At 46.0% G+C, this 22,453-nt stretch overlaps 1 protein-coding gene across 5 annotated transcripts in view; it reads left to right on the top strand.

Annotated features, from left to right (window-relative positions):
• The window catches only part of camta1a (calmodulin binding transcription activator 1a), a 276,505-nt gene that overhangs the window by 154,417 nt on the left and 99,635 nt on the right, over positions 1 to 22,453 (top strand). For all 5 annotated transcript variants that reach the window (XM_070968776.1, XM_070968777.1, XM_070968773.1 and 2 more), the window contains one exon: positions 2,802 to 2,937. In XM_070968776.1, the coding sequence (XP_070824877.1) occupies positions 2,802 to 2,937 (136 nt within the window). The remainder of the gene's footprint in view (positions 1 to 2,801; positions 2,938 to 22,453) is intronic.

The following is a 22,453-nucleotide window of genomic DNA, read 5'->3' as shown; positions in this document are numbered from 1 at the left end:
CAGTGATGCTGAGCCTGTGAGGGAGTTTTGCCTGTCTGTGGGCCAGGGCTCCCCTCCTTTGCCTTTGTTGCTCATGCTGAACACGTCACCAACCTCATAAACCCCCCACCCTCCCCTGACTTTTTCAAATGAACAAATCTGATTGAGTGAATGCCATTACCTGGGTAAATGAATGATTCCTAAAGGACTGGACAAGGCCTAACACCACCCTGAGGGTAAAGCTTATTATCGCTGCAAACTCCAAAGAGGAGAGAGGCGGCTGTGGAGCTTGTGTGCACTTTGTCAGAGGCCTGTATTTCCATATTAATCTGCCACATTTAGGCATCTGAAACAGAGGGCCTCCTGTCACGCTTCTTTGATAACAGAGCAGTTAGCTTTTTCCCCTCATGTATAAATATGTATAATTCTGATAAGATTAATTGAAGCGCCTAAGTATACAGTGGTAGGAGATGACTGGGAGGGAAAGAGAGGGGGAGACAGCGGGAGGGAGAGGAGACACATTATGTTGCCATAGCATGCATTTTAGACTGGCCTATGCCTCAGACTGCTCCAGAGTGGGTGCCTGGGCTCTCTCCTCTGGGTCCAAAGTGCCTTGAATTGAAAATAGCATCTACCTAACAGTCCCTCAAAAATAGCTGAGCGAATAAGTTTTTGCACAGAGCCGATAAATACGGCGTGGAGCCTCTGACACCGAAGCCTCACCCCAATTTCCAGTGCTCTGGAGGAGATCAGATAGCCCTGTGTCATTTGATTTTCTGCCTTATCTCATCCGCGCCCATCTTTTTGTCTCAAGCGGAGCTACATTTTAAGAAGCACACACTCCTGGTATCTTTTGAAGGACGAAACCCCAAATGATATTGAAACAAATAAGAGGATCACACCGTTGGAGAGAACCATTCCGGTGTTTGATTGATACCAAGTGCTGATACATGCATGTCCAATGAGTGTCCTTCAAGTGACATTTGGGATGCAAATCTGTAGGAGTGCATGTTGAGATTGCTGCAATCTGCAAAGTTCTTAGTTCATGAGTGCCATTTATGATCACGGCTCCACGATGGGCGACATTACGGATGCTGTAAACTAGAACACAATTTATACTTCTTGTATATCCCATACAGCCATTGAGCAGTTCCACTTTTCAAACTGACCAATAAAAATGTCTGTTTAATAGTCGTTTTCTGCAAAGCACGCTGAGGACTAAACAAGAGAGGGCAGTGAGTGAGGAGAAGACAGCAGGAGAGGGGGAGGTGTGGGAGAGTGGAGGTGAGGGATCCTGAGACAGATGAAACAAGAGGGAGAGAAAGCAGGAGAGGAGTTGGAGCGAGGGAGGAGACAAAGACGTTCCCTAGTGCACAGCTTAAGTTGACTGACGGCGAGAAGAGAGGGCTGTGGAGAGAGGAAGGGAGGAGGAAAGGGAAGAAGGGAGATCAGCAAGGAGTGAGCACGTCAGTGTGTGAGTGGCGTCTCTCATTAGAAGGTGCTGTCAGGGGCCACAGAGGGGGGACTGCAGGGACCCCACCTCCCCCTTCTCCTCCCTCTCCAGTGGCCCCTGAGATCCGGCCGGGAAAATGATTGATGAGTGATACCAAGATAAACACGCGCCCCGGCCCCCAAAGGCAGCCCTGCAAAATGATGCATGCAGCGTTATAAATAAACCTTATGAAAAAAGTGTTTACAATAAACAACAAAACAATGCAAAACAACCGTTGGGTTTTCTTAGTTTGAATATTGCTGCGGAAGAGACAAATCAGCCCGGCTTTTGTTCTTTGCTTTGATGAGTTTTTCTAGTTATTTGTGTTTCTAGTTCTTATATGTTTGTGTGTGTGTTGTGTCTATGCATGTGAGCAGTGAGCACAAGGCTAACAAGGCTCACCAGCTGACTGGATGGTTAAGCCCCCCTCAACAGTTACACTGCCTCCTCAGCAGCTTGGGCAGGCGGCTTTCCCACTCATTCACTGCGAGGCACCGAACACTCAGGCAAACCTGTTCTCATTTGGGAGAGCTCCAAATCATAGCAGCTGTGTGTAGCGTGTGTGTGTGTGTCGGAGGAGTGCAAAAGTGTGTGAGAGACTGATGCGCTGTGTGGCATATGTATGGATTCAGCCTGATGACGCACAGCCACTACACAATGCACACAAATACACACGCGCAAAACTATGTTGAGCTGCTCGCTAATTGTTGAGTAAGTCATAAATGTTTTATGCTACACTTTCTGTGAATGTTTAACACTGAGCGCCAAATGCCTCTATTACAAATCGAAGTGGAAAGGCAGATTATCATCAAATAGTTACATTATATCATTATGAGCCTACAGGCTGTGGTCTGGTGGAGGGAGGATGAATTATGAATGGAGAGTGAGGGAGGATCTTCTTTTACCCCCAGGGACTTCCAACACCACAAATCATTTAAGTTGGATGAATGAGAGATAAGGAAGGGACCCCCCACCCCCCACCCCCACGCTGCTTGCCTTACACACTGGCCTTCATGTAATTTACTCCGTGAGGAGTGTCACTTCAGCTGCTCGGAGCACACACACTTCTCATTGGGAGAAATGTATGCTGAAGGGTGCTTTGTTCATTGTCAAACTGTGCATACCAATGCTGAAAAACACCATAAAGAAGTCTTGTCATCTAAGTCACTGGTGCATTTTCTGCCTGGCGCAGACTCGTGTCGGGCCTCTTTGTACATCTCTAAAATGAGTCCCTGAGCTGTGCTGTAGCTTTGCCTAAAAATTCTTCTCATCTCATTTCATCTTTCTCTCTTTTGCTCTCCCTCTCTCTGTCCTGTCTCCACGGATCCAGGCCGCAGAATGGGTCGATGATATTGTACAATAGGAAGAAGGTGAAGTACAGAAAGGATGGCTACTGTTGGAAGAAGAGGAAAGACGGGAAGACCACACGGGAGGATCACATGAAGTTGAAAGTACAGGGAGTTGAGGTGAGTGCGCTTACAAGAGTTTGGATTTAGAGGGAGTGAACGGGGAAAGAGGCGGGGTGGGGGGGGGTATGGGGCGGGCGCGAGCCAACCTTCACCCTGACACAGACAAACACAGGTCTACAGTGAGCTCTCCCCTGGCTGTAATGGAGACAGTCACATGCTGCAGTCGGCTCGTGTCTCCAAGGAGCCTTACCAAGAAACAATGCGGCACAACAATAGTTTTCCCTGGGAAGCCAGTGGAGTGGAACCGATTGTTTGTACCTTATTAAGGCTCTGGATGTTGCCTTTGCTCCAGAGAGCCTACATTAATCTTGCTGGCTCAAAGCAGTACTGTGGAGCTAGCGTTCCCTCACCTCACTCCAAGTCACTCCCCATACCAGCCGCTGCCATAAAAAGCCCAGTTGTGTCTGTCCTTGGCTCACCCAGGCTCAATCTTGCTCGACCTGAGGTGGTGGCAATGCAGTGTTGGCACCCTGGCTGATTTATCAGCAGGCACATAGTATGGAACCGAGCAAGTCTCACTTCCTTTGCTTTCAATAGCACTGAAGTTAGGGTTCAGCACTATTGTTTTGCCGCAAGCGCAGTTGCCACAAGCACGGGAGTTGAGATAGTGTATTGATGTGAGGGTGGGAGATTTCGGTCCTCTATCATGTGTGTGTGTGCGCACATGCACGCACGCAAACACTATTCACGTATACATAACCACACACCTCAGGGAGTGGTGCTGTGCGTCTGTGTCACACAGTGTGACAAAGACAAAGCTCAGGCATTCTCCCAACAGGGGCTCTGCTCTCTGTTTGTACTCCTCCAGATATTTGTCACTCCAAGAAAATGGCCTCTTCCTTCGCCTGGCCAGCTCAGTGTCATCTCTGGTCCTGCAGTGGTCTGATAACCTGTTGGGACTCTGCACATCCATCCTTTTGGACCGTTATATATTTTTCCAGTTACTGCCAGCCGCTTTACAGAAGGTTCAGTCAGTCAACTTGCATTGATACAGTTATATTAACAAGTGGATAAAGATTATGTACAGTGTTGTTGTATGTAGTGTGTAGACTGGATCTTTGTCAGTCCCCACAAAATACATGTGAATTTGTGCAGACAGGGATTAAGAAGTGATTCTGCCCTTTATATCTTCTTACATAAAAGGCCAGACTAGCATTAAATCCATTTGATCCAAGTGGCAATTGTTGTATCAGTAATACAGGAGTACATTAAGATGCAGGTCCAACCTTAATTGATAAGAAAACTTCAAGTTAATATAACATATGTTTGTTTGATCAGGTCGTAGATGCTAATTTCAATTGTGTTACGGAGTTTATCTTTACTGACAGATCTTTTAGGAAGGCACATAAAGCTGTGGTCCTTTGACCAGCTTCTGTTGTACCCAGTCTCCCCACCCATTGTCCAATTCGTGCCTCCAGAAATAAAGATGGCATCATGAGTGACCTTTTAAGTGTCCCTCCAAGAAGAAGCCAGGGACATTGGGGTATTATACGTTAGGGGTTTTAGCTAGCTCTTCTGTGGTAAACATGTACAGTTATTAAAAGAGGCAGCTCTTCCCCCAAACCAGTTCTAAAGCATGCATAAACAATACAGATAAACATATGTCTAAAGCAGAGCATTTACTGGAAAGTGGCAGCAGATGTCAGTTGAAAATGTCCCTGCTTCTACGTTACTTGCTGTCTGCAGTATCTTCTAGGTCCACTTGAGCAAACAGAAGCACCGCCCCCCAACACAATGCTGTACTGTATGCCACTGTCCTATTTTCTAGCATCAATGCTGGTCAGTGCTCCAGAAAAGCAGCACTCTCTCAACTGGCACATCACAGCCACTGTATCCTCACTCCTTCTCTTGTCCGGTGATAGCTCGTGTTCTTCTATGGTCTGTGGTAGATGTCACTGTGGATAAGGAGAAACATACTGTTACGGTATAAAAATATCCACACCTCTGTGGCCAACGGTCCCAGCTTTATAAAAATAATATTAAGAGAAGAGACTGAATTTCTTGGCAAGTCATAGACGAAGAGACTGGCTCTTGAGGAGGATGAGGAACCACGTGAAGTAAAGCACAAAGGCTCTTGAATCCAGGACATCGCTCCAGATTCACTTTATATGCTACATATTGTGCTGTTTATATTCAGTGGTCTTGCTGACTTGCCACGGCGTGTCCGATGTGTGTTAGAGGTGTCAAAAGATGTCAGAAATAGAAGCAACACATGCTGGACATAGAAAGAAGGCAAATTTCATTACTACCCAACCTTTGGATGTTTGATGAAGGAGCTTTTCTTTCCATCCCGGTCGACTCTTGATATGAATACTGTCTAATGCGCTCGTAACTATTAACAGCGTTTTATGTCCATCAGTAGCGGTAAGCAGTCAGAGGCTGAGATGCGGTTATTGAATCACTAAACCTGTAGTGTGCAGTGTACAGTATGCAACAACATAAGATAAAGGGTGTACTAAAGCGGAATCATCATGAGTCACAGGAACATAAAGACTGATGGCTGTTCACTGAGCTGTCGACAGTAACTTCGAGCAAAGTGTAATTCTCTGTCCTGTGATTTTGTTCTGTGAGCTCCTATACGTTGCAACCAGTCTAATTTACCAGAGCTAATTGCTGTGTGAGCAGCAGAGCCGGTGCAAGGTGTGAAGGTGAGCTTAGTGGAGAGAGACAGAGAGAGAACACAGCCAGAAACTGACTCAGGGCTGCAAAGCCACATGGGAGCTCATAGAAATTGGACCATAACTACTATTTCACATACTCTACATAAAAATACAGTGCACGCATCGTCTGTGCCGAGTTACGCCACTGCACTTTTGTGTACACCTTCACATCTTACCGCCTTGGAAGTCCTGAGTCATGTCCTTTAAACATCTCACCCCTCAAGTCTGACACAGAGAGGCGATCCATCACTGCTGTAAGGAGCCTATGATGTGATCCATGACCCATTGTGCGCAGTCAGTTTTACTGTAAGCACATACAAATGACTTGACCTTTGCCTTCTGTACAGTGCAAAGTATGACACCTCAGGAGAGCATCAAGAGCTATCTGTGTCAGCTTACTACTCTGTTTAGACTGAGAAAAGAACGATCCATTTAAATACATAATTCATATCATACCTTCACAAGGCAGAACACAAAGAGTTGACATAACTTGAGCATAACCTCGCTTGTTTTACAGAGTCTTTATATCACTCATGCTGTGCTGTTGCTGCTCTGATTCCCCAGCCATCCAGTGCTTAATAGAGGTTCTGTGGTTATTACATGGGCCAGGTTTAGTGCACAGAGAGGACAAGTGTTGTGGGTGGTTCAGGCGAGTGATGTTCAGTGGCTCCGGCGAGGGAGAGGCTTTGAGTCCGGGAGCGAGCGGCCTTCTGGGGCCTGCGAGAGGCAGCCTAGCGTGGCAGGAGTAGATGTCAGCGTGTGCTGCTGCTGTCCTGTCTGCTCCGCAGTGCTGGCTCAGCAGCCCGTGTAAACCGAGGCTCTACTCTCTTTCTCTCTCGCTCCCTCTGTCTCTACCTTTAACTCTCTTTATGTGTCTTTCTCTCTTCCACCCTCTTTCTTTGTGCCTTTCATTTCTCAGCCTTTTAATTCTTTCACTAGATTTTTCACTGTCCCGCTCCGCTCCCATCTCTCTTTCTCCTTACTGCCCCCTCCCCACGTGCAACCCCCCCACCCCCATACCCTCCAAGTCCACAGTCCAGACGGACAGAACCTTGAGTTGGGCGGTAATGCTCCCTGTTCCCTAAAATTGGAGCGCAGGGCATGTTGCGGCATTAGCGCTTAACAGGCCGTGAAATAGCAGCCTGCCTTCCTGACGTCTCCCCCATCACTCCAGGTGAGCTGGCCAGACGGCTGGATAAATGAGCAAGCAGCACCCCCAGCAACCGGCATGCATGTGGGGCACCTGAGGAGAGATGTCCATCAGTGATTATCTCACCACACCCTGCTCTTACCCAGCTCAAGTTGTTCACCAGCTCCTGGTCATGGCCAAACTTCCAAGGGGATCCTTGCAACCTCTCTGAGGATGTCTCATGGCCGCCTATCACTCAGGACCCTCGGTTACACCGGCTTTTGATCGGCTTTACTCTCCCATAGAGTGATGTCATCTCAATTCAGGCTGTAGGTCTCATAGTGTGCATAGCTCTAGCATCCCCTGGCTTCTCACTGTGAAATAGCAGAGACCTCAAACACATCTGCTCTGACAAACTTCAACTGATCTCCGTTCTGCTTCTTGTCAAGTTCTACCCCAACGCTACCACCTCTTCTCATCTGATTAGCCATTAATGTCGGCTCAACCCCCCATCTCCTTCTCTCCTCCACCCCTTCTATCTTTTCTCCCCATTATTCCTAAGCTTTAATAAACTCCCTCAAACGCAGATCGATTTTCTCTTAAGTGAAGGTGGCAGTGCCTCTGACTTATTTCATTACCACAGGCTAATTATACCGATTGAAATGAGCTTCTCGTCTTAAGGTGTGCCGTGCTGCTTTGCACCCCCACACTCCCCAGACTTTAATGCCGATACAGTTCTCCACCAAATCCCTAACTCCCATTCCTGCCTCAACTCCACCCCACCATCCTTTCACCCAAGCCTCTTACCCTCCGCCACCTAAATAATCAGCTGGTGCGTCCTTAGCTCCCGTAACTTGTCATTTCATGTTGGATCCACCCTAATGTGTGATTTCAACTGTGCAACTGTGCAATGAAGGAAGGTAATGGAGCATGCTGGTGGCTCAATCGCCTCTGTTCATTGATAATAATGAAGACAAATGTCAAAACATTAGTTGCTAATGTTGTAATGGAGTGGATGCTAGTAGATGTGCGCTGGATGCTACACTGCATTGGCTTTCAATATCACATGACCTTCAACATTTAACTCCTCTTTTTACAAGTAGTCTAGCCCTTCCTTTTGCAGCAAATCACACATTTTGTGTCCATCCGAACACATTTATACCCTCATTCAAATGACTCTCTTGAGCCACAGCTTTAAACTTGCCCTTTTTTTGTCGGCTCCTTGAAAAGATGGTGGGGAAAAAAAACCCACAAACAAACAACACTCCACAATTTCATGGCCACCTGGGTGAGTTACATTGGTAAGTTATAATCAAACTAGTGGCATATCTGTGAAATAGAGTTGCTCTGGGTGGCTGTACGTCTTTTCAGTAGCAGTGGTAGCACTGATTTACAGATGCGGTGGCTGATATCACCAGATTGTGAGGCCAGATGTGAGAGGCCACTAAACAAACCCCTGTTTCTGAGAGGAGGTGACACTGTGCATGCTTTCCCTCCTGCCCCTGCTCCAAGTCAACTGTGAAATTAAGATCAGATTACTGATATACAGGCAATGCCCAAAGTAAAAAAGTTTTTTATTTTCCATTTTTATTCAAACTTATAGGCTGTCTTTTAAACAACAGTCAGCTGCCTGCTCTGTAAAGACAGTAAATCGATTACTCTTTCCATTGTCTTCTCTCTTCTCCTGGAGCCTGCTTTGTTATTCACTATTTTTTTCCCCTTGCCTTGGAGATCACACAGCTAGCTCTTCCTTTTTGAATTACCTGATTGTGGAGGAGTTAAGACCAATCTGTGTGGGATATTTCAAAGAACAGTTACCATGGTTATAGCTTCTAACCTCCTGCTCTCACGTACAGTAGAGTAATAGTCAATATGTGGTTGCATAGGCAGAGGAAGTGTATGGTTTAGTTACTACAGGTAGTCTAATTTATCAATGCTAACACAAGATAACATAACCTTGAGAAGAGAAAATAGAAAATATATGTTATAATAAAGAGCAAATCACAATGGATTCAAAGAAAATGATTTCCAAGGCCTCTATTTGAAATTGCAGCATTTAGCTTTAGATGTTGCCATGCGCTGGAGGTAGGTGATGGAGCCGGATATCCACTTCAGTTATTGTATGATTTTTTTTCTATTCGGCACAGCAGATTAAAGCAGTGATCCTCATCCCGGCATAATGGCTTAATGGGGGTTGTTATGTTGTTATTAGTGACTGAACCAGAGCCTTCCCACATGAACGCTTTACCCCCAGCATTGGGAGCGCCCACTTTACCCGTGGTTTTCCTTTAAGACCGCAGTAATTAGTTTTCCTCTCGTACTTCTTACAATTGCCGAATCACTCAGCAGCAGTTAAACCCTCAGCCTGCCTTTCATGCTGACCCCGCTATCACCATTTCAATCCAGCAGCTGGATTTGAGGGGCTAATTTTGGCACGGCTGCTGTAGGGAGCCAATATATAAGGGGCCTGTCAAGAAGCTGTGCATTATCCGCAGCATCCGTAATTTAATTTACCACATGTTGCCACATGTTGAAGTGTTGTCATCTCCTCAGGGTTCCCTTTCTTTATTGTTGCAGAAGGAAGAAATGTCCCCCAGAAAACAGCCTCAGAAATATTTTAATTTGTCTCAAAACTTGAGGACTTTGACTTCCGTTTAAAGACTGGCTTTGTGCAGGCGACCCCGCTGCACAGCTCCTGATCTCCCTCCTGGGCTCAGTGAAGAAGTGAAAACTGTCCAGCAGCTACACACAACTTCTCCTTTCCTCCTGTGCTAAAATCCAATTCAGAAGACTAATGGAGCACAGTGAAAGGAGTTAGTAAAGATGACTTGAAGCCATATGATTGTTTTCATTCTTTGGGGACACTTCACAGAAATCTGTCGAGAAAGAAACTGGGGTGCTTCCCAGTCCTTCGCATGTCACTTATTATCCTTATTAATACTATTGGTGCACCAAATCAAGTGAGTTTGCCAGCATTTGATATATGTAACCCCGCATGGGAGAAGCACAGCAGAACCAGCACCAGATATGCAAAGCAGGGGCAAGAGGTTTGGAGAAAGGGTGAAGAAAACAGAGCGCTGCAGGCAGTGAGCAGGCTTTGCATGACTGTGGTTTGCTCTTAGTGTGTGAATTCTCCTTTTGTTTGGTCTCGTGAGCGAAACACAGATCCCTGGGCAGCACGGGGCCTGGGTTTTATGTTAATGAGCAACTTTCACCAAGGCTTCTGCCTTCTACCGTTTCTCAGATCCAGGCCAGAATACTCTTCAGAGATCCATGCTGCTCAGAGAAAAAACCACCAAGTGATACAGCGCGCTGTGTTATGCACCGAACTGAACGGCCCGCTCTCGTCTAGACCTCAAACCATTGCTAGATTCGGTTGATTCACTTGAATTTAAAGGTAGCAGTTCAAAGGAAAGCAGGCAGTTTCAACACCAGTCTTACTCTCACCTCCCTTATGTCAGGGTGCAAGTTCTTTGCAAAATCTCTGTTTAATGATCTACAACCAGCTTTTGGCTGGTTCACACATTTCTGGGGAATTTCTGTCTACAGGCCAGGACCAAAGGGTCAGGTGAGGTCTGAGTATTGAGTGGAATCAAAGAGCGGTTTTCTATTCCTGAAAACCTGTAAAATGCATTATATAGATTGCCTGAAATGCCTTGGATATCTCTTCAGGACATGCCTTTTACTGAATCTGCGAGTTTCCCTTTCTCCCCATCTGTCTTTATTTTGTTCCATTTCCTCTCTCTTCCTCTCTCTCTCTCTTTCTTACCTCCATCTGCTTCTTCCCTTTGAAAAAGCCGCTTACTCCAATGCTCTTCCTTAATGTGAGGCCATTCCTGTAGCGAAGGCAGACCCCTATGTCAAGAGCAGCAGTTTTCTTCGGATGCTGTAAGGCCTTGGCAGAACCATCTCTTCTTTCCCCTGCTGGCTCTGGAACACTTGGTTCTTTTAATATCCTTCAGATAGGGAGAGCAGCACCGGTGTTTAGGATACTATTATACATGGAGGGGCAAGGGCTTTGAGGAGGAATCATCCAGTGACATTATCGCCTCTTTACTCAAAAAGCCAGCACAGCTGGCCCCATAATTCCACAAGAGCTTTTCTGCCTCATCTGCAAAAATATTTGTCTATTGACGTTTGCAGTGAGATGAACTTGTTCTACTCGGGCGTCTCGCTCATCGGCTACCTTTATCTTTCTTTTTTGCTCAGCTGTTTATTCAGCTGGATACCGCGCATGGCCTATGTATTATTAAGCAGCAACACAGAGGTTTAGATGTAATTTGCTGCTGTGTTACATTTAATAACTGCAAAATCAAAATGTAGCATTGCTCCCAACATTCACTCTTCAAAGGAGGTATAATGAGTGGAGCTGCAAAGTTCAAAGAGAATGGTTAAGTGTTTGTATAGAATTATACAGGGTGAGCAACTGTGCTTTCCTCAGAGTGATATTGAAAGGTTTGATATTTTACATGAAAGGGTGCTAAAGAGGAGTTTAACACAGGAAACAGGTTTAACCCTTCTGCTCTGGGCAACAGAGGAAATACTAATGCAGATAAAAGTCTCCTCATTAATGGTCTTGTCGTGTAAGTTTTGTTCCTCGTAACTTTGTGTCTTCCTGCCTTCTATTTCTCTCCTTCCTATCATCTTGTATTTGCATTGCACTCTACAGTACATCGCTCTATTTCCATTCCTGGCTGATCTATCAGTGTTAACCTTGTTCTTTTCACAGTACTCTGAATATATGTTCGCTTCTGTGTCCTCCTGTATTTCTGTTCCACGTTTTCTTTTTCAATTTCTGCTGATTTTCAACGCTGCTTCTGTTTGAGGTTTTTTGTTGTTGTTGTTATTTTGTTTTTTTTTGGGGGGGGGGGGTGTTTTTGATATGTATTTTTTGTTGATAGTGCTGAAATGAAAGGCAGCGACAGACTTTTGTGGATTTCTATTGCGCATTTAAATGTGGAGAGAGTCATTTGTTTTAAGCCCAAGGGGGTGCTAAGCTTGTTCTGCATTGTGTGTCGACACTGGTCCCCTGTTTATGCCACTGTCGCTAAATAATGATGCATACATGTAGACATACGCACTGACACGCACGCATACTCACACACAAATTATTGCATCTACGTACATTTGTTTAGTTTCACTGACAGAATCTCAAGGGGGAAAAATCTTGTTACTGTTTGCCACATATGTGAGTGAATTTCCACAGTGAACATACACATAAGCAGATATAGTAAAACCTCATTTCATAAATGGAGCCTGTTATTGCTGGAAAATTACGTTTAAAGATACAAAAAAAAAAAAAAAAAAATCCCCTATGTGATGGATGAAAATGGGAGAGATAAAAATGAATCAAAAAGACTGTAGACTGTGGAAAATAAAAGACTGATGAAAAGGAGAGGAGGGAGCAAGAGAGGCTTAGAAGGTGGATGGATGGGAAGGGTGGGGAGGGAGGGAGAGAGGGAGGGAGGGAGGGAGAGGCGAGTGTTGAGCGGAGAGTAGAGAGAAAGCCGGAATGAACGATATATAGCCTCTGGCAAACAGAAAACAATTGTTACACTGCCTCCCATAACCCACTTCAACCTTAAACAGCAGATTTTTTTCACTCAATTAATTTCTACACATTGGAGCAGGGGCCTTGGCTGAAACTGGGCTTTTATGTGCTCCTGCTGCTGCAAGGCCTACACACATCTCTGTCTCTCTCTGTCTCTCTGTCTCTCTAGCTTTCCTTTATTTTCTTCAGAAAATGAACAGTCTCCATTGGAATGGACTGGAACACTTTGAGAGATGAAGCCTGAATAAACAGGGAAATATTGTATGTTGCAAAAATAGCACACGTGCAAACAACTGTCCTTTGATTCTCTAGTAGGACAAGAAATGGCTTTTAACCTAATCAGTACTGTGCTATCAAAGGAAGCCATATAGAGCTTCATGCAAACTTAGAAATATGATAGATAGATAAATATGATAAATGAAACTACAATTGTACTGTTCGCTGTATGTTTTGCGGTAGTTCCTAAGTGATTTTCGTCTTGCAGCATCAATTCAAATTATAAAATCCTGTAATAACATACAGACAGACCCTTAATGGAAAAATAATGCTTGCATTAAAAACGACAATAATGATCAAAATAATGATAGCAGTGATAATAATCGCACACTGGAGCAAACCGGGCCGCGGTGGCCCTGCGTGGACAGCAGGTTGACTTGCCTGAGGGCAGAGAGAGGGAGAGCAGGCAGAGACAGATGGACAGATAGATAGGGGAGGGCATGACTGAGCTGTGTCTGTGTGTGGTGAGTGAGGGCCAGTCGGAACAACATGAATCATGGCTCCAGTTGAGAGAGGAGGAGATCAGATCAATAACAGCCCAGAGGAGGGAGAAGAGTGAGTGAGAGAGAGAGAGAAAGAGAGAGAGAGGATGAAGGGAGGACACAGGAGGTGTTCATCACTGGACCACCCTGACTCCCAGCATGCTCACTTTTTCCTCTTTCTCTCTCTCTCGCAGGCTGCACGCTCAATGTATTGAACGAAGCACGGGTTAATTTTCTCGGTGAAAACTTAAACAGTGGTAGATGCAGACAATGTGCTAATGTGTAAGTATGACTTATTGATGATTTTGAGGAAATCATGCACAGGCTATTCATGATCATCCTTTGCAAAAGAAATGTAGCGCTGCTCTTGTGCTCACTTCAGCAAAGCGCTGACCTACACTTAATCTAATGAGATGCTCTTAAAGTGCATTTCAAATATTACAGTCAAACTTTGCAGTGTGCACTTTTATCAGTTGAAAGGAAAGCACTGAACGATTAATTTTACTCCTGAAGCCGCGGAGCTTGTTTGATTGCGCATGTGCAAATTCAGTTGCTTGTGTGTATGTGTGTGTAAAAAGTGTGTGTTTCTTTTTTTTTGTCTAGTGCACAGGGAGTGCAAAGGCTCAGCAGTGGTCATTTCTCATTAAGTGACCAGTGCGCCTTGGGGAAAGGCCTGTTTTTACAGAATATGTGTGTGTGCCAGGAGCAGCCACAGAGTTTAGCAGCCAGTGTTGGAGAAGCTGTCTGGATGTTTAAGCATGCTATGCACACGAGTGTAAGATGACCAAGCTCTCCTCTCCATCGTTGTACTGTGGAACAGGCAAGCAATTTTTCTCATCCCTCCTTTTTTATATAATTTGGTCGATAAAGGTGAAGGACGTTTCATCGCTATTTCTCCCTCCCGACTCCCTCCTCCTTGTGCGCTCTGCTCTGTCTCAGAGTGAAATCCCGAGATAAAGCTCGCCGGCGCTCCATGTTTAATGGAGCTTAATCCCACAGATTTGAGATACGGAGCTGTGAGGTAATTCCCTCATGCCCATCTTCACTAACACAGAATGGTCATGTGACCACCTAATTCTGCCCCTTTGCTAGACACAGACAGACAGGTGGACAAACGGACAACAAAAAGAATGTAATCCTGCCAAGGACAAATGTTTTAGCTTTTTAATACGATTCATCAGGAAAAGGCTTGTGCTTTTTCTCGGGATCACAGAATGCTCACCATCTCATCTGCTGTAAAACCAGTTATTTTCTGCCATACTTTCTCTTCAACTGTGCCTCAGTTAAATGTGGTCATGTTTACTTTGGCTGGTCAGTCAACCTCCCTCTTGATGGGGGATTTATAAATTAATCTACAACACAGAGACGAATATGAGCCAAAGTGACGAGTTTGGAGAGTCATAACTGAAAGCTTAGTGTCCACAGACGGGACTCCAGCCACAGTTTCGCATCGGGACGCTTGGAGAGAGTTAAGAGGGGTTGGCTGGCTTGAGACTATTTGGAGAAGCCATGTGCTGGGAAGTATTATACCCACCAACAATCCTCCTTAAGTGATGAGCTGACACTAAGCAATTTGCTATTCACCCTGCCAGTGAAAATATTTTCAATCCGAGTGCATAAAGCTCCCATGGCAGGAAATACGCCAAGCCCTCTTCTTCCATCTGACACTTTTTGTTTCAGAATAGCCACTGTGTGGTTCAATTTACCCCAAGGCATGCTTGTCAGGCCCGCCTGACATGAGCTTCGTTGTCAATGTGTAAAACAGTCCACATGGATGATTGCAGAGCAGCACTGGTTGTTAGTGGTAGTGAGCGGGGTTTGAGAGAAAGGAGATGTTACCAAATATGCCTGTTTTTAATATAGGCTAAAAGGATGCTGGGAAATAAACAAACACAAAAAGAAAGCAAGGAAACAAGCAGCTCCACTTATTTAATCAGAATCAGTATGAAGGCTCTGTGGGCTACACGCAATTCCCCACTGATGTCCTTGTCTGCTCTTATTCCACCTTTTTTCCTCTTTCCTCTTGTTTTCCTCGCTTCTGTCCTACAATGCTCTCCTAACTCCCCCACCCCCCACCCCCCCGCTCCTCAGGTATAAGGCACCTACGTGTCACGGGAGTAGAGGAAAACCACCGAGTGAAAAACAGAGAAACACTGTATAGTTATTGTCCAAAACAATAGCAGCAGGCTTGAGCACTCAGAAGAGCCACGTACACGTAGGAATCAGCATGTCAGCGCACTGGGGCAGAAGCTGTGTTTGTTTATGTGAGTGTATGTTTCTGGCAGGTGAGGGGGCACATCGTCCTTTAAAGCCGCACTCTCTCTGGCACTGTCACTTCAAAGTCTCAATTGCATGCCATTCTGGACCCCAACCAAAGCCAACGCAGCCAATCCACCTCTGCCAGTGTCCTCTTCATCCCTCCACTACTGCTCTTCTCTCTCCTCCTTTGCATAATTACCCAGGTAATTGTGGAGTAATTGACTGCATCACCTGCTCCTAGGAAGCTCTGGCATTGTTTAATAAACAGCTGGAATATGCGGCACATGTTGTTGGAGAGCAAGAGGAAGAACATATTGGGGCAGAGGGGGAGGTTGGGAGAGAAGGTGGGAGGAGGAGGAGAGAAATGAGTTGGGTGGTGGAGTTGGAAAAGGAGGCGTCGAGACTGTACACATGCTAATTTCTCAAACACAGACGCACAGATATAACATTCTCCAGGCAAGTCCTGAACTTGTTATGCAAGGTGAACATATTATTGCCTGTGGAAAGATTAGTGAGGGAGAGGGTAATGAGAGTGGGAGATGGATAGATTTAGAGACACAGGGAAGAGAAGAGGCAACAGAAAGTGAGTGAGAGAAAGTTTGAGAATAGATGGATAGATGGAAGGGAGAGCGAGAAAGAAGAGAGTGGTGAAGCGAGCCTCTCAGGGCTAATGACATTAAGGAGGTCTGATGAATCGACACCCGCTGAGTGTTATTGACGTCCCCTGAGCCTGCCCAGGCAGAGCCAGCCTCCAAGCCCGGGTATTGGCTAGCCCTGCTCCTCAATTAGACTGCCTGATTAGATTCCCTCGGTTGTGCCCTCTCACGGGGTGAGCAGGGTGGCATGATGGATGTGATGGGCAGGATTATCAGAGGGGGGTGTCACCCGTGCCCCGCCTGGGGGGCACCAGACGATGGGTTTGACCAGTCGTCGCAGGGACGTGTAGGCGGAGGGCAGGGGGGCGCGGCGCGAGTCTCTTATTGAGGCTGTCAATCATTGCCGCTTACAAGATAGAGGCTGTGTCTCTGCACAGAGATGCACAGGAGTAATTACTATTCCATCTCACTTGGCATCTAGATATATGAGGCTGTTCACAACCACTGACCTCACGTGGCAACCCTTCACCATCTTTGAAATTGTTTGAAAATGCTCAATTTACATATCCTGTCCTTCATTCACTAATCCTTCGAAGAGGGACTCAGAATGTAACCGTGCACTGCAGATTCTCTGCTTTTAATTCAGCGTGCTGTTCATTCAAGTAAATGTGAAGTTAAGAGTTTGCCATCATCTGTGTTCCTACATCAGTCCCTAATGTTGAAGCCTTTGGCTAGGATATGTCCTTAACCCTATTCTCTCCATTTTCTGGTGGTGACAGTTTCTTACAACCATTCATCAACATCTTGGCTCTTGTGGTGCAAAAAATGGGGCAAGTCAGGTAAGTGTCCCAATTCAGCAGTTTTGAAAGGCAGTAACTAATGATATCTCAGGAACGGGGGCTGCTGCTGTTTCCCTGAGAACTTTCCTTCCTGTTCCATTGTGTGTTTGTGTGGCTGGATAGCTAGCTAATGGCCTGTCTCTGATGAATTAGGGGGTCTGACACCCTGCAAACACACTCTCCCAAGGTCAGAGCAGCCCACAGATTACCATATCCGGGGGCTTTAACAATCTAACGCAGCCTCAAGTCAGTCGGATGACAATTGAGTCAAGCACACAAGAAGATAAGGGAGTTGGAGAATGGGAGGGGGCTTGGCTCCAAAAGGAAGAAATTGCTTTTAAAGTGGAGAAAACCTGCAGTGATCTCTGCCGCTGATGTCCCCAGCAGTGGCTGTGATGCCAAGTGTCCATTTGTGCATCCCTCTCAGTTAGGTCGCACTTTCGGTTGTTCTCACAACAATGTTATCCCTTTTCTTTATTGAAAGTTGGTATTCAGCCCTCCAGTCTGTGTTAAAGAGTCCTCTTACACCCGGCAAAGTGCTTTGTGAATGCGCTGTGCCGAAGCACTTCCATATTTCTTCACAATAGCACTGAGTTGTTTTCAAATACAGCGTAATATAATGTTCCATTAAGCAGCATAACATATTGTATAATGCGTCGCAGTGATTCATAAATGAATGTGGTCAGTGCCTCAGCCTTGCTGTCAGTGTCACAGTGTCACAGAGAAGCAGATAAAACAATCAGACAAAGGAGAAGTTGTAGGCATTCAGATCACAGATCACTGTAACACAACCAAAGGCGTGCACAGACATGCACTCGTATCCAAACCAAAAATACAGTCACATATGCACATGTGTGCATGCTCACGGAAGCAAACTGTAACACATAAGGGCATACACACATCCACCCACTCACTTGCCAAATGTGTCTGCAGGGAGCTGGCTAAAATGTCAAGCTATGTGCATGGCTGCCTCCTGTCTCCGCCTCTCTCCTTATTTTACAGCAGCACCTGGTGGTGACAAAGAGCACAGAGGAGAGAGACTCCCCAGGAGAGGAGAGGAAAGGACGGGACAGCAGAGGAGAAGGGAGAAGAGTCCAGCCTTTCCCTAGACAGCCGACCCTCCCTGTCCCATCATGTTCTACTTGCCTGTCAATCCAGCGCAGGGGCTGCTTAATTTCACTTTGAATTGACGATGTTCGAGCCCCTGCCAAAGTTTGAGGGATTTTAGACGTAGTACCAAAGCCAAGGAGCATAATGAATGAAAAGCCCCTTCCCAAATTGATTTCAAACTAAATCAAACCCTGGTATTCAATTATCTGCCAGAGCTGCCACTGAGGAACTTTAAAGTTGTATCAGCAGAGAAAGAGAGAAAGAGAACGAGGGGGGAAAGTGAGGAGAGGGAAAGAGGACGGTCGGAGCAGAATGCAAATGACTCCATCCCTGCGTGGTGTCAGAACAGGTGGCCCAGTGGTAGCGCTGGGGCTGATGAATGAGCTGTTGAAGTGGAGCCCATTGCTACCTCTAGCTAGTGGCAGCTCCAATTCTGCCTAGTTAAGCATTTGGCCTCCTCTGCCAGGAAGGCTTAATTGAAGAAATCATCACAGGGACCGGGACAGATCTGGTCTTACTGGGACCAAATTGTCTGTCTGCCCAACCAGGCTGTAACATCATAATAGTGTGATACTATCCATCCACTAATCACAGGAAAAGTGTTTCATTACAGGATACCAGACCAGGAGCAGATTCCTATTTATTATGTACCCCGTGTGAATTGCTGCAGTCAGAAGCTACAGCTATTTATCTGTTCATGTAGACGACTGGCCCCCACTATTGTTTAAAAAAAAACAAAAAAAAAACAACAGAGGCATACTGCTGCTTTGACTAATGCAATACATCATGTCGAACAGCACGTGTATTGCTGGTTTTTCTAACATGCTTTTATCACTCAGGTAATTACTGTTTTAGGCTTGTTTAATACAGTAGTACACCTGCTTGAGGAAGACAAAACGTCCTGTTCTTTAGTGACATTTGTTTCTGGGTTTTTTTTTTCTCCCTTTGTAATATTTAATTCAGTCTAACACACCCCGTTGGACATTATTCACAGCAGACAAGCGGACCATGAGGCAGGGAGCAGAAGGAGTGCGCCCGATTGGTTTATCTTAGCCGAGACCAGTGACTTTTTTATTGTATCAGAGAGCGAGGGTAATTATTGGTAAATTACAAAAACCTGTCCTGTCAGCGATATCAAACAGAAACCAATCAAGTCATTGACACTGCAATTGCGTTCCAAAAAACAAGTCGCCTTTGGCCCCCTGCCGCACCTGCGCACAGTGTATCAAATGTTTGGCCTAACTAATGAACGACTGAATGCAATTATAATGTACTATCTCTGAAATTAGGCCTGCCATGGTGTTAATTACATAATTACTGAAGATGTCAGCTCTACGCGGGGGGGTGCAGTGTCACTGGAGAGTGGAGCGCACAGGGAGGGATGTTGCTTTGCTTTCAGGGATGAACTATAGACGCTTCTTTGATTCATGATGCCGGCTTTGTGGAAAATATCGCCTTTGCCAAGTTAATTTTGAAAAGGCCAGCATATTTGGGCAGAGACAATCAGCCTGACCTTTCTGAGAACAACCCCAGTTTTCACTCTTTCACCTCGTTTTTTTTTTGTTATTTCTTTTTTCCTTTGCTCTCCTTTCTTTCTTTCTTTTTTCCTTTTCTTTCTACTGTCTTTCCTTCTCCACATCTCTCCTTCGCTGTCTTTCTCTCCTCCCTCTGTTCGGTGGGGCCGACGTGCACGTCCTTGACAGCAGCGCCTGCTAATAGAGACCGCCATTGTTTATCAACACATCCCACTGATGAAGCGGCCTTCCCGTTTCTGTTGGAATATTTGTACAAATTTATTGGAGGCTGCCTCTATTAGACGCAGGCCTTTGCTAGAAAACAAGTATGCTTCTAGTGTAGACAGACAATTGTATTCTCCTGCTTGTGTACTTCACTAATCAAGGCGACGCAGATGACTTTGCCGTTGTTCTGTGTGCAGTTATATCATGCAGATGATTGGAATATCAATTCATTCCACACTTGCGGCCTCATGGCTAATTTGCAATGGCTGTATATCAAATGTGTCATGAGAATGGGGTGCCATATTTCCCTTGCAGAGAATATGGAACAGAATTAGTCATTTGCTATTCAATGCGTACCTCTTTCTGGTGTCATTTGGTTTGGAAACCGAAGCTGTGTGTGTGCATATGTGTGTAAAAGACTGAGTGAGAGAAAAAGAACAGTGTTAATATATTTATGTGGGGTGTGTTTGAGAGTGTTTGTCGCCAGGATCTGGGGCTGCAGACAGGCAGGGTATGATGGGGCCAGGGCGCCCCAAACGAGATGCAGATGAGGAGCCATGCTGAATAATCATGCACCATCACCGCTCTTCCACAGACAGGGAGGGGTCTCCATCACAGCTGTTGCAACCCAGACACAGCCCCACCACCGCCCTACCTATCCCTCCATCCCCCGCCTCTCTCCCCGTCCACCTGTCCCACGTCAGTACTGCCAGCAGAACAAACTCTGACAAGACTTTTCTAGGAACTGAAAATAGTTTACCTCCTCCCTGTTCTCTGTTATACCTTCACCCGCTGCCTCCTGCCTCGGTAGTCTGCTGTTTTCACAGGAAATTAGCCAGACGTCCCCTGAGGTGGATCTCGTGCATAGCAAGATATCTGCCTGTCAAGGTGTTCTACGGCTTCTGCATTCATTTGCAGCTCAGTGTCTCTCACTCTCTTCTCCCCTTCTTCTACCTCCCCATCGTGACCCCTGCAACCGCACTCAAAAGTGAGTTTAGAGTCCCGTCTGAACCGCAGCGTATGAGCAGTGTTTTTCTTTTGTTTTAGCTAGAACAAGTGTTTTTTTTACACCATGGACATCTGCAGGCACCAGCTCGATCATTCGCTTCTCCCTCCCATTGTTTCCTGTCACTCTAAACAGTTTGCTGGTGTTGTCCTCTGTGACTCTGCGTAAGATCACAATTAAGGCTGCCACCTTAAGGTCGATGATTCGAGTCACCAGTCGAGAAGACGCTGAGTCGACTCGCAGTTTGTCAGTCGAATCAATGCGTTTTTTGTTTTTTAGCTGCGTCATTGTACGCAGAGCACTGCAGGAATAACAGCAGGGCAGGCTGTAAACTTTACAAACCCAGTCTCAAAATGACCACAAAACTAACTTTGAAAGAAGGGTGATAGGAACGGGCGGCGTGACGGCGGACAGTGCGGTGGTGAGACTCCGGTCTGCTGGCTGCTGAACTTCTTTTGAACCAGACGGCGGGACAACCTCCTCTACTGCCGTCCACTGTGATTGACCGTTCGGCTGACAGCCCTCTCAGCAGCCCGGCAGGAGAGACGCTTTGCGGTGTGCTGGGATTTTATAAGTGAACTATGAGCAGGACGCACGCTTTATCTTTCCCTGACTCTTGTGCTGAGAAAGAAAGGCGTTCAAACATGAGATCTACAGGGACGACATGAGACTGCTGTAGGTTGATACTGACTGGCAGAATAGTCTTGATCAGCCAAATCCGATTAGACTGAAAAAGTCCTGATTTGGTACAGCCCCAATTACAATATTACCTTATGCTGCTGCCTTTATTCACCACCTGTGTCTTGAGTGTTATGCTCTAACCCTTGCCATACAGGGCCTGACATCACTCTGGAGAGGAGTAATTGCTCTGCCTTAAGCTGGTCTAGTCCAGTCCCTGGCCACACCATGGGTATCAGAACTTAACAACTCTTTGACCTGAGGTGCTGTATTTATCACACCTTGTTTTATGACCCCATAAAACAGTCCCTTGATGAATTTGATAGGCTTATGAAAACATTTCCATCCAGACGGGCCGTAACGGTTTCAGAGGGACAGACCCGTACAGTAACTTTCTCCATCGCCACGTTCTGCCCGAGGCCAGCCTGTAAACCAGTCGCGGCACTTCATGCCATTCTTGTTCTGCAAATTTCTGTGCGCTCCCAGTCGAAGAACGTTATGATGAACGACTGCGAAGTCGAGTAGTGACTGGGTGACTGATCAGGAGACTGGCCGCTTTACACAAGAGACGTTGAAAAAAGAAAACAGTGCCATTAGACGCTCATGGAAATGATGCATTATGGAAAAAAAAAGTTTGGTGATGTTCTGCTTCCACGAACCGCTTCTTCTCTGCAACTCTGCCTTGGACCGCCTTGCATTCACACTGGTGTGCCCATTTTGAGAGTGGTTGTAGGTGACCTCTGCTATCATCGCTTCATGCTTTTAAGGACAGTTGTGTTCAAGTCGTGGAGTGAGTCATTGAAATGGGTCAGATAGTGGCCCATATTTGCCCCTCCACATGAGAACAGAAGGTGGACGTCAGTCACAGCGGGGGAGCCCAGGGAGAAGCAGTACCTCTCGGGATCTGTCCCCTGTAAAGAATCGCTGAAACAGGGAATTCAGTGGCCCAAGACTTCTGCAACACAAAGGACTGTCCTCCTGCTCTGGCACTCGGGGGACGCAGTCAGCAAAGTGCCTCTCTACAGCCAAGACCAGGGCACTGGATTCATTGTGTGTCTTTTGTGCTCTTAGAGGCTCTGCCCCGCTTTTGCCTTTTTTTTTTTTTTTTATTATTCTGTTGAACTCTTGCGGACACTTGAGAGGTGCCAATGAAGGATGTCACCCATTTGTGGATGTCTGACACAGCAT

Source organism: Chaetodon trifascialis, chromosome 8 (genome assembly GCF_039877785.1).
Source record: "Chaetodon trifascialis isolate fChaTrf1 chromosome 8, fChaTrf1.hap1, whole genome shotgun sequence".
Taxonomy (NCBI): domain Eukaryota; kingdom Metazoa; phylum Chordata; class Actinopteri; order Chaetodontiformes; family Chaetodontidae; genus Chaetodon; species Chaetodon trifascialis.
This window is presented reverse-complemented; position numbering and strand designations above follow the sequence as displayed.